The sequence below is a fragment of the Vombatus ursinus genome, unplaced genomic scaffold, assembly GCF_900497805.2.
Source record: "Vombatus ursinus unplaced genomic scaffold, bare-nosed wombat genome assembly UNPS02009205.1, whole genome shotgun sequence".
Taxonomy (NCBI): domain Eukaryota; kingdom Metazoa; phylum Chordata; class Mammalia; order Diprotodontia; family Vombatidae; genus Vombatus; species Vombatus ursinus.
This window is the reverse complement of record NW_020948983.1, coordinates 8,896,749-8,909,020: the sequence shown is the minus strand read 5'-3', so window position 1 is coordinate 8,909,020 and position 12,272 is coordinate 8,896,749. Positions and strand designations below refer to the sequence as shown.

The following is a 12,272-nucleotide window of genomic DNA, read 5'->3' as shown; positions in this document are numbered from 1 at the left end:
AGAGAATTCTAGAGTGTCTTGAGAAAGGATGATTTTTCACAGACGTGCGGCAATTTGCTCTCCCAGATTCTGCGGTCTCACGGGATCGAAGGAGGGATCAATTATGGGAACTTAGTACGAGCAGTCTGAGTTTCCGGAGGGTCCAGTCGCACAAGTAGCACAACCCGGAAGCGGCCGGTCTGGGAGCTGTCCTGGGTTCTCGCCGCCGCCGCCGGAGTTTCGGCGTTTCGAAGCCGCTGCCCCCTACCAGCTCCAGGCCGAGCCCCCGACCCTCACAGCCGCCATGTCGTCAGACTTCGAAGGCTACGAGCAGGACTTCGCGGTGCTGACCTCAGAGATAACCAGCAAGATTGGGAGGGTCCCCAAACTCTCTCCAGGTGAGCACTGGAGCCCGGCGGGGAGCCTTAGCCGGGCGGGCAGGGAAGGAGGGACGGGAGGAAGGGCTGGGCGTGCGGAACGCCGGAGACAGAGACCCAGAGGATCCCAGGGGTGGGGACTGAAGCTAAGGAGGGAAGCTACAGTCCATCCCTCACCCGGGAAGGGCTGCATGGGCAGCTTGAGCAGGGAATTTGTGTCCGCTTCGCTTCTGCTGCCGTCTTGTATCTGTCTTGACCCCAGTCATTGGCTGCACGATCCACCCCCCCATGGCTGCCAGGTGAATATCTGCAAAGCACGGCTCTGATCTCCTTCACTGCCCTGCCGGCAAAGCTTCAGCGACTCTACGTGGCATAGGTGACAAAAGTTCAAACTTCTAGGACATCCTGGCACTTTAGGGACCGCTGTGACCTGACTACGAACTCTTTTGCCATCCTGACCTTGCACTGCTCCCTCTCAGTGCTCCAGACTCCAGCCAAAGTGAACACTTCCCAAGATTTTCCACCTCTTTGCTTTTGTTTTTGGAATACTCTTAGCCTTCCCATCCTTACCTGACGTCTTAAAGGCATAGTTCAAAAAGGACTCCTTTATGAAGATGAATGTATGCTGGATACATGGTCACAGGACATAAGTTCAAATGCTTTCTTTGCTTCTTAATGCCTGTGTGACCTTGGGCAAGTCACTTAATCTCTCTCAGCCCTAGTTTTCCTCATCTGGAAAATGAGGGGGTTGAACTACATGGTCCCTGAGATACCAGCCATCTCTTTATGTCTGTGATTCTAATTAAGATTCTTACTAGTTTTCTCCTCTCCTGCTCCCCCCCCAAAAAAGCGCCAAAATGTGATCCCTCATTCTTTTAATAATATAACACTCAACTCTTCCTATACAGTTAAATTCTGATTTCATAATAATGACCACAATATAATTTTATTTCCCTTATTAAAGCTGTAAAATCCTTGAAGGTAAGGACCGTGTGGTTTGTTTGTTTTTTGTATGTTTGTATGTGTGGTGTTAAATATCAATTTTTTGTTGTTGTTTCAGTTGTGTCCAACTCTTCATGACCCCATTTGAGATTTTCTTGGGTAAGACACTGAAGTGATTTGCCATTTCCTTCTCCAGCTCATTTTACAGATGAGGAAACTAAGGCCAACAGGGTTAAATAACTTGTCCAGGGTTACACAAGTAGGAAGTGTCTTGGATTTGAACTGGTAAAGATGAGTCTTCCTGATTCCAAACCCAGTGCTCTATCCACTGTGCCACCTAAATGCCTGAGTATTAATTTTCCTAGTGGCAAATCCAATCTCTATTCCTATCTTTTTCCTTGCAACCCAAAAATGCCTCCTAAGTCTGAAAAAAAGTTTGAGTAATTCTTTTCCTTCTTTATCCTTCTTTCTCCTTACCACCCGTTTTCTATTAATAGGGATATTTGCTTGAAACCAGGATCTCTGACCTTTCACCTCACTCCTCTCCTGCAGGCCCATTTAGTTCTTGTGGAAATGGCTGGTATCTCAGATAGAAATATGATTCCAAGTAAGGTAACAAGAGGGCCAAAGCAAGGTAGTATATTTCACCCAGTTCTTCTGTTGCATGAACTTTATGGAGGGAGTAGCTGATGGCCTGAGCATTTCATGATGCATCATTCAATTCTTCTTACCAGTTCTGCTTTCTTCAATGCTCATGAACATCCTAATTCCTGTGGGCTTCCTTCTTCTCTTTCCTAATCCCTCACTGTGGTAGTGGTGGAGATTATTTTGAATTGATTCCCAGAGTCTGGGAATAACAGGATTTATTGTTTCATTTAGATTTTGTTTAACTATAAGAATTTGAGTGCTAGAAGATTCATTATTTTATTAATGACTAATGTATAAACTAAATGGAACGATATTGGAAGACTATATAAAATATTCTGAAGTGACAAAGTAGCAAAAACATTGCTGAACTACAGGAATTGTGAAGGCAATTTTTTTTCAAGAAACAAATACTTTATCAGTGGCAATATTTTTCCCTTTGTAATTTTGTGTTAACATTTTAGAATGGTTCCTACAAACAACAGAAGAAAGCCTTTGCAGGAGAAGCTATGCGTTTTTATATCTGTGACCCAAACATAGCAGGTATATAACATGAGTAATACCATGGCATGGTAGAAAGAGTGCTGGAAGTGCAGATAGGAGATCTTGATTTGAATACAGCCTGAAGCACCAGTAAGTATTTGAACATGAGCAAGTCACTTAATTTCTTAGATTTACAGTTTCCTCATCTGTAAATTGGGAATGAGAGGCAGTATGGTATAATGTGGACAGAGGGCCAGCCTTGGAGTAAGGAAGACCTGGGTTCAATTAAGTATTACTTCAGATACATATTAGCTATGTGACTATGGGAAAAGTCAATTAATCTCTCAATGTCCCAGACTACTCTCTAAGAATGTAAATTACCCATGACTTGGTGATATTCATCATTGGAGAGAGTTTCCATCCTGGAAATTTCCTACAAAGGTGAAATCACAGATCTAGACACTCTTCTTCCTGCCTCTCTTCTCTTCTTCTGACCACCCATCCTTCCCCTCCTCCACCACACACGGTGAAGATAATGAGGGTTGTTGTTAGAAAAGCACTTTAACACACTTTATAAACTCACCTTAATATGAGTTGTTAAAAGGAGAATGTATATTAGACTTTATAATATTAAGCACATATGATATTCAATAATACATAATGAACTAGACAGTGTCATTGTATGATCTTTTCTTTAAAGGTTCATTCTGTAGTGTTGTATGTACTGCCCCCTTGTCTTTTCATCAGTAAAGATAAATAAAAATACTTACTGGGAATAGGTGGGAGAAGCCAGGAAGAAAAATACTATTTCTAAAAAGTCATCTGAAGACCATTTGTAGTTAGTGAATACAGTTGTGGGGAACAACAGTGTGTTAGTCTTTATCCTTATCATTTAAGGGGTAGTGAGATGAAATTAGCTAAGAAAATGTGTTGTAAACAATATCAACCTTAGTGAATGTTCTAGATGTTATGATATAGGAGATCTGAAGTTGATGAATAAATCCTTCAACCAAAGCAACTCATTCTTACAGACTGGATTAGTAAAATTAACAACAGTATCCATTCTTTGTGAATATTATACCTTGTATCCAAGTATCCAAATGAGAAAATAATCTTTACTTTAAAACTTCATTTTAAAGAAGCAATGATTCGATTACCATATTGCATAAGCCTTAGTAATGGGGACAATCATAATAAACAATTTTTTTTCCATAAACGGAAGTCTCTTTGTGTTACGAATTGGAAGTGGGTTCAATAGTCAAACTAATTTGGAAGGTTGGACCCTTTTTTGCTAAATACTTATTTGGAAATAATTTTCCTTTGGAGGAAAAAAAAAATCCATTGGTGGTGGCAATGGAAACAATTTAGAGATCTTTCACATGTATCCTGAGCTGGTTGGTAGAGATTTAGTTAACAGTTGAAGTCTCATCAGTTGATGTTCATTTTTTTACTAAGTGAGCAAGGTGGCACAGTGGATAGAGCACTAGGCCTGGAATTAGGAAGACCTGAGTTCAAATTCAGCCTCAGATACTTACTAGCTCTATAACCCTGAGCAAGTCTCTCATCTGTAAAATAGGGATAATAATATCAACTCTGTCCCAGGATTGTTGTGAAGATCAAATGAGATAATAATTGAAAAGTGCCTAGCACATAGTAAGTGCTGTATAAAGGTGTTTTGTTTTGTTCGTTTTTTCCCTCCTACCTATTTGAGTCTATTGTGGTCATGGGAAAGTTTCTTTGCTTTTTGGTAAGGGCTTCTAAAGAATATCAAACAAAGGATTCTAATGAAGTCTGCCACACATGATATGATGAAGATGAGTCTTATGTGTGTGCTGAGTTGGATTTGCCTGTATTATCCACTGTCTTAAGGAAATAAACGACTTAATATGAAACCCCATTGTGCTGTGACTAGAGTCTAAAGCATATTAAAGATTAATTGCTGCTATGTACTGCATGGGGTTAGCTAGAATTGATTTCCTCAGTCTTTGTGATACCAGCTCATCTTTTGCAGAAGCCCTGGAACCCTATCCCTGCATTTCCTTTTTTGTGAATAAAGCTGGTTGAATTCCCTAGTGTTGAGTACCAACAGTTCAAGAGAGAAGAAGGGTGATCATTGACTCTTAGACTGTACTGGAACTGAACTGATATCCCACTAAATTATGTTGGGGAAGGGTTGGAATTATAGGGTAGCATATGGTAACTACATTCCCAAGAGTAGGAAGATATTCAGATGAAATCTAATGTTTATTTTTTTTCTCACAAGTTATCCTCTTTGACCTCTGTAGAATTTTATTCTGTTTACTATCTCTTCTTAATATGTTTCCTTGGTTTCAGAAGTACCACATTCAACAAGTACATGTCAACATGTCTCCTCTTACCTCTCTGACTATTTCTTTTCTTTCTCCTTTACTGGTTTTTCTTCCTTACCTCTTAAAGGAATTGATGCCCAAGGTTTTGACTTTGTTCCTCTTCTCTTTCCGATTTTCTCCTTAGACAATCCTCTCCATGGCTTCAATGACTATTTTTATTGAGCTGACTTCCAAAACTTCTGAACTCTGGATCCACATTTCTAACTGCCTTGTAGATATTTTCACTTGAATGTCCTTGTGGCACTTCACACTCAAAATACATCAAAAATAGAAACTATATTTCCCTTAAATTCTATGATTCTTTTTGATTTTCCATTCACCTAATCACCCCTGTTCGAAATATGCATGGTGTCTTTGCCTTTTAAAAAGAGAAGAGAGAGAAGAGAAGAAATATAAAGAGAAAGAGAAAAAATAAAGAGAAAAAATTAGCATCAATACAGACTCTTTCCTCTCTTACTCCACATATCTAATCAGTTGCCAAATGGTATTCTTATCTTCACAACATCTTTAATATATGCCCACTTTTCTCTACCCACACAGCTACCACTATTTTTCAAGCTTTCATCAACTCTCATCAACCAGTACTGTTGCAATAGACTTCTAACTGGCCTTCCTGCCTCAAGTCTTTCCTTACCTCAGTCCTATCTCCACACAGACACCAAAGTACAGGTTTGACCACATCACTCCCTTACTCAATAAAGTCCAGTGACTTCCTATCATCTCTAGGATCAAACATAAACTCCTTTGTTTGCCAATCAAGACTTTTCATCATCTAGCTCCAGCCTTCCTTTTCAGCCTTATTTCATATTAATCTCCTCTATGAGTTTTATAGTCCAACCAGATTAGTTTTCTTAACATTCCTTAGGCCTGACACTCAACTTCCCTTTCATCTCTGTGCTTTTGCACTGTTTTCCCAACCATGCATGGCATGCCCTCTCTTCTTACCTTTGCCTCTTAGGGTCTTTGGTTTTCTTCAAGACTCAGTTCAAACAGTACCTTCTACTTGAAGCCCTTCCTAGAACCCCCAGCTACTTGGGTCTTTAACTTCCGATGTTATCTTGTTTCTGTTTTACATTTGTTTTGTATATCCCTATATATGTGCATGTCGTCTATCCACATTAGAATGTAAACTCCTTGAAGGTTGGGATTGTTTCACTTTTTTGTCTTTATATTCCCAACAACTAATACAATGCCTGGCATGATAATAATAGCTAATAATATGTAATTATATAATGATTTAAGGTTTGCAAAGTGCTCTACAAATATTATCCCATTTTATATTCACAACACCTAGGCAGATCTGTGTTATTACTATCTCCATTTGACAGATGTGGGAACTGGGGCTTCAAGAAGTTAAGTGACTTGCTTAGGATGTGATATGAGTTCAGATCTTTATGCCTTGTGCCACCTACATGCCTGGCGTAGTATGTACTCAATAAATGCTTATTTGAATGTTAACCTCCTGCATTCAATGAGTTAACAAGATGTTTTGAATCTGAAATAGGTCTTGTATTCATTACCTCATCTTTATTCTCACCATCATTCCCTAATGTGGCTCTTATTACCAAGTTTTTGGATTATTGCGATGGCTTCCTAACTAGTTTCTTTCTGCTTCATATGTCATACCATTGCCAGATCCATCTTTTGCACAAATCTAATCTATAGCACTTGTCTACTCAAAAGCTTTCATGGCTGCCTGTTTCCTACCAAATAGTCCAAATTCCTTAGCCTGACAGTTTATCTCTCCATATATTTCCAGTCTTATCTCTTAGTGAGAACAAAATATTTGTGAACTCAAGGTAAAGTCAGAAACTCATTCCACTTGTGTCTTAATTTCCATGAGAGGATTTGAGTCTTTACTGTAAACTCATCCAACTTGATTCAGTATGATGAATATTGGTATGCCACGGAGAATGGAATTTTCTGGTATTAAAAAAATGTACATTCACAGAAAGTAATATTTTAAAAAGTATCTCTTTCTGTACTCCAGGTAGCTGCCCATCTTGTTTAATTATCTTCATGGATATGTGTTTTGCTCCAGCAAAACTTGCTGCTTCTACATTTCTACAACATCCCTACTTTTGCCTTTCTTTACAATCCTTCTCCCTCCCCTACCTGCCATCTTTACTTTTTGAAATTCTGTCCATTCTTTTAAGACTTTGCACAGATGCTATGTCCTTTGTGAAGCCTTCATTGATCCTTATCAGTCAGAAATTATCTTTTCTTTTTTAGATGTTACTAATCCTATGTTTCTCTCTTTTGCACTTATTTTGCACTACAGTTATTATACATTGTATAATTTTTCATCATTGTCTATGAGTTGTATTCCCTGCGCTAGAAGATCCGTAAGTGTGGAGACCTTTTTTTAATTGTCTCATTCCATTGTAAAGTGTTTTGTATAGAATTAGTACTTTGTAAAAGATGCCTGAATGAATGAATAAACCTGGTGGGCTACTTCAAGCCATTGAGAGCCTAGCTATATCCCCAGGAGTGGTTTAGATGGCTATTAAGATATGAAGGGTCAAGCCAAAGATCATTCTAATTCAGAATTTTGTCTCACATAGCATCCTTTGGTGCTATCATTAAAACATGGTGGTTGTTCTTTATGGCATACTCAAAGGTTAAGGTTTCACTCACCAAAGTCATTCAAGCTAGTATGTTTAGGGTTGAGAAAAATGGGTTATAGCCAAATGATTTACTTTTTATTGATGCTTTTTGTTTTCCTGTCACATTTTTTTTTTTGCCTTTTTGGTGAGGCAATCGGGGTTAAGTGACTTGCCCAGGGTCACACAGCTACTAAGTGTCATGCGTCTGAGGTCGGATTTTAACTCAGGTACTCCTGACTCCAAGGCCAGAGCTTATCCACTGCGCCACCTAGCTGGCCCTTCATTCGTTTATTTAAAAAAAATTTTTTTGGATAGAGTACTGGCCCTGGAGTCAGGAGGATCTGAGTTCAAATCCAGCCTCAGATACTTACTAGCTGTGTGACCCGGGGCAAGTCATTTAACTCTGTTTGCTTCCAATTTTTTTTTCTTTTTGACATTCATTTTTTAAAATGTTAAGTTCCAAATTCTCTCCTTCCCTCTAGCCCCTTGCCCACTTTATTGAGAAGGTAAGCAATATAATATTAGTTATCCATGTGAACTCTTGCAAAACATATTTCCATATTAGCCACATCACATTCATTTCAGATTATATCCCTCCTCTCTTCTTTACCCAGTGAGTCATCCCTAGTAACAAAGATATAAAAAGAAAAAAAAAAGAACTAAGCATAACTGACCAGAACATTAATCACATCTGATAGGTTATGTAATATTATGATTTCATAGTCCCCTCCAACTTGGCAATGAAGGGAAGGAGATGCATTTTTTCAACCCTCTTCTGGACCCTTAGTCATTTTAATTACCTAGCTTTCAGTTTCATTGTTGATTGTCCCCAGGAGCTCTGTCCCCTATCCTGAGACAAACTGCCATCTATGGAGACACAACAGTCTCTTAAAGTAGTGTTCTTTCCAAGAACCAAATACCTTCTGATGATATTCAATCAAATGTCACTCTCTTCCATTATGGAATATCTCTCTCCTTCCATGGGAGTGTTCTTCTGTGGCATCCCCTTTCATCAAAGAATCCAGATTTTCCCTTCCCCCACCCCCATTCGTCAATTCCTCCTTTTACCAGCACACTCATTTTCCCACAGCCTGTCTTCTTCCTTAGAGACTACAAGAGTTTTTTCCCCTTAGTTATTTACTATTGATTTGATTAGGGAACATCATACATTCTGCTCTATATTTTATCTCCGCTTTCTTTTTATATATTTTCCCGTTCTGTAGGTTAGTCCCATAAAAAAAGCAATTCACAGGTGTGTAGTTAGAGTGTTGTGAGGTTTAGTTCTTGTTGTTTCAGACCTATTCCTAAATAATAATATAACCATCACTTCTATTTAAGTTCTATTTTTATCTTTATCTCCCTGTGTGCTTTTAGAAAGATATCTCTTAATGGTTCTTCTGTTGTTATTGTTATTTTTTAGCCCTGTAGTTGTCTTTTTCTTTCTCTTTTTTTCTTCTTTTTTTTTTCCCTCTGGAGTATTTTACTTGGTTACTTGTACTTTACTGGATTCCTGTATTTATATTCTTTTCTTGGGTTTTGTTTTTTTTTTTTTTTGTATCATCTGGAGTGCTTGAAGAAAAAACTAATTTGCTCGATTTTTTAAAAAGAATTTTTCAAAGGGATTTCTTTCATTGAACCTCCATCTTTTTTCATTGTGAAGTGCAAGTTTGTAGGGTTTGTCACCTTCGCACCTCGAGTTTCTTTGCTCTTTTGAATATATGATTCTATTCCGTTCATTTTTTTGTGGGTGCCAAATCATTTTGTGTTATTCAAATTTCCTTTCCTTTTTATTTGAATGCCTTCCTCCAGGTCAACTGCAGAATTTGTAGATTGTCACTGCAATAGTTCAATTTAACTACTATGTGTCTTGTGGCTTGAAACATAGGGTTTTGTTTGGTTTGGTTTGGCATACGTGTATACAGGACCTTTCTGTTTCGAACTCCCTGAGGTACATGAGTAGCTCTCGGACAAAGGTCAGGGACATTTTAGTTATTTTTTCTTTAGCAAAATTACAAATTACTTTCCAGAATGATTAGACCAATTTATAACTTCAAAAGTATACTACTATATACCTGCCTTCCCTTAGCTTCTCTAACATTGACTATTTCCATTTTTTATCTTAGTCAATTTGCTAGGCATGAGATTGTTTTTATATGAATATCTCTTATTTTTTGTGATTTGGAGCTCTCCTTCATATGAATGTTATTTGTTTGAAATTATTTTTTGAGAACTATATATGTTCATAGGGCAATTTCTTTCTTTCTTTTTTGGGTCAGGGCTAGGCAATGGGGTTAAGTGACTTGCCCAGGGTCACACAGCTAGTGAGTGTTATGTGTCTGAGGTTGGATTTGAACTCAGGTCCTCCTGACTCCAGGGCTAGTGCTCTATCCACTGAGCCACCTAGCTGCCCCTCATATGGCAATTTCACTGCTGCCTTTGTATCGCCAGCATCTAACAGAGTCCCATATTTTAAATAAGGTCTTATTTAAATCATAATCCAAACTTACCAACACTTCCATTTTTCAGTTTAGTGGAAAGTCATCTGACTTATCACAGTTTTTTATTTCTTCCTCCTGCCTTATTTTTAAGAATAAGGATTTTTCTGAATGACCATTCAACAAGCATTGGCTGAACATTCACTACCTTGCTAGGTGCTAAAGGGGATACAGATGTGAATATGACTGAAACTTGTTCTGAGGTGCTTCTAATTAAGCAGTGGAGATACCGAATACTATCTTGTGTCATAGTAATAGAGAAATGACCTAATCAAATTAGTGCTTTAAGAAGATCAGAACAGGGAAAGATTGGAAGCAAGGAGGTGACGATGATTAAAAGTATAGCCTCTTTGGAGAAACAGACATACTATATGTAGCCTTGGTAAAAAGTGGTCTTTAGGGTTCAGACTATGAGTTTCCTTTATAAATAAGACCACAATAGTATATAAGAAAGTCAAACAGTCCTTTTGAAACTTAAGTAGTTAAAACCCTTTGAATGGAGTGCAATATATATCCATTTTGTAGTGAGTGCTACACTCTAGTGAATGCTGTTAAAGTAGGGATATTCCAATGTACATATGTCAAGAAGTTAAGAGTATTAAAATAAGCAAAAAGAGGAGCCCAAATGAGTTTGTTCATAGACAGATGACCTTCAAGTTGAGGTCATTTAAACAACTTCTCAGTTCTAATGAGAAGAGACTTTTGGAAATGTGCAATCATCATCTCCTTTTTTAAAATACAGAATGGTCATCAGCAGTTGCAGAACTGCTTCTTAGATTTCCTACAGCCTTATCTTAGTGACTTTCTCTTTCATGAAACCATTCCAGTATAGCTTATTAAGAAACATAAAGCCACCAAGGAGCAAGCTTGGTGGGTTTTTTTTCCCTTTTATAATCATATATTCACAGATTTCTGGTTTAAACAAAGTTTCCACTAAGCATTTCCCACTTAGTTCTAATGTTCTTTTTGTAGGATCTGTCAAGTAAATAATTATATGCTCATTATGCACAGGGAACAGAGTAATATAGTGATTGATATGCTAATTTCTAACTTATGGCTTTTCAAGTCTGGTCCTCAGGGGATTTGAACATTTGTCATATCACCTGTGTACCCCCTTTAGCTTATTGGAGAGAACATTGGGTGAGACATCAGGTTTGAATTCTTACCTTAGATACTAGTCATTCAATCTCTGAGAGCCTCATTTTCCATATCTGTAAAATGGGGATATTATTTGTCCTTCATTTTCAAAGAAGACCAGTGACATCACAGAGGGATATCTTGACTTGTGCATGAATTGGATTTAAGTGAGGCAGAGTTGTACAAAGTCATCAGACTCACTCTCTCTTCCAGATTAATCAAAGTCCAGTGGTAAGACAAAAGTCAAGATGACTGTAGGCACTATGTACCTTACCAGGTTTTGTTAAAAGAGTGCTTTGTGAACCTTAAGGCATTTGAAAGCTTGAATGTGAGTTATTACTTCCATGCTAATAATATTGTTATTTGGAAACATGAGAATACTTTATAGTCTGTTTGTGGCATTCTAGGTACTACATGTTATCTCTAATTACTGTTTAGTTAGGCAGTGTGATGCAGTAGAGGGAACATTGAGCTTGGAGCTGGAGGCCTGGGTTCTGATTCTACCTCTGCTATGTAACCTGAGGAAAGTAAGTAATTTTTCTTCTCTGGGTCTTCAGTTCTTCAGTTTCTTCATCTATAAAAGAGATTGGACTAGATAGTCTCTAAAGTACCTTCCAATTTTAACAGGCTATGTGAGTATTTGTATTTGTTTAGGGTATCTCACTAGGGAAGATAGTTAGTAAGGCCCTGGCAGCCTTAGAGGTGGTAGTCTACCTACAGAAATTCCACATGAACCAAATTTCAGTTCAATGATAGATTGTACCCTTTTGCCATTTTCTTGTTCCTCATCTCCATATCCCTTTAAAATGAAGAGTTTCTTGGTAGGAAAATATTGTGGAGTGGCTGCTCACTGGGGACTTTCATAGAAGAAATAATGCAATAAAAATAACTGGATTTTCAGTAATATATATTTTTAGTTACTATATGGTAGCTAAAGAATTGTGCTATTACAGGAAAAGAGGTAAATTTAAAAAAAACCAGCTTTTTGGGAATCAGAAGATGTAATGGAGGAAGAGCAATGGAAGGAAAAGATAAAGATGAGAAAAAGGCAATGTTATGTGGTTTCTTGGGACTAACTGAATTGCTGTTCTTTTACTTCCCCTCTGCCAATAGTTTCCAAAAACAAAATCTTCTTAGGCTTTCATTTTTATAGAAATGGCAGCCAAAAGCAGAAATATATCCAAAAAGATCTAGACAGACTACAGCATTGGACTGAATCTAATAAGATGAAGTTCATTA

General features: G+C 37.9%; 1 protein-coding gene across 5 annotated transcripts in view; it reads left to right on the top strand.

Moving 5' to 3' along the window:
* The first annotated feature begins 188 nt into the window (after positions 1–188).
* Positions 189–12,272, top strand: part of VTI1A (vesicle transport through interaction with t-SNAREs 1A) — a 407,429-nt gene continuing 395,345 nt past the window's right edge. For all 5 annotated transcript variants that reach the window (XR_003568210.1, XM_027851405.1, XM_027851403.1 and 2 more), the window contains exon 1: positions 189–377. Coding sequence is in view for 4 of the 5 variants with exons in the window: in XM_027851405.1 (XP_027707206.1) it covers positions 284–377 (94 nt within the window). In the remaining variant the exon portion in view is untranslated. The remainder of the gene's footprint in view (positions 378–12,272) is intronic.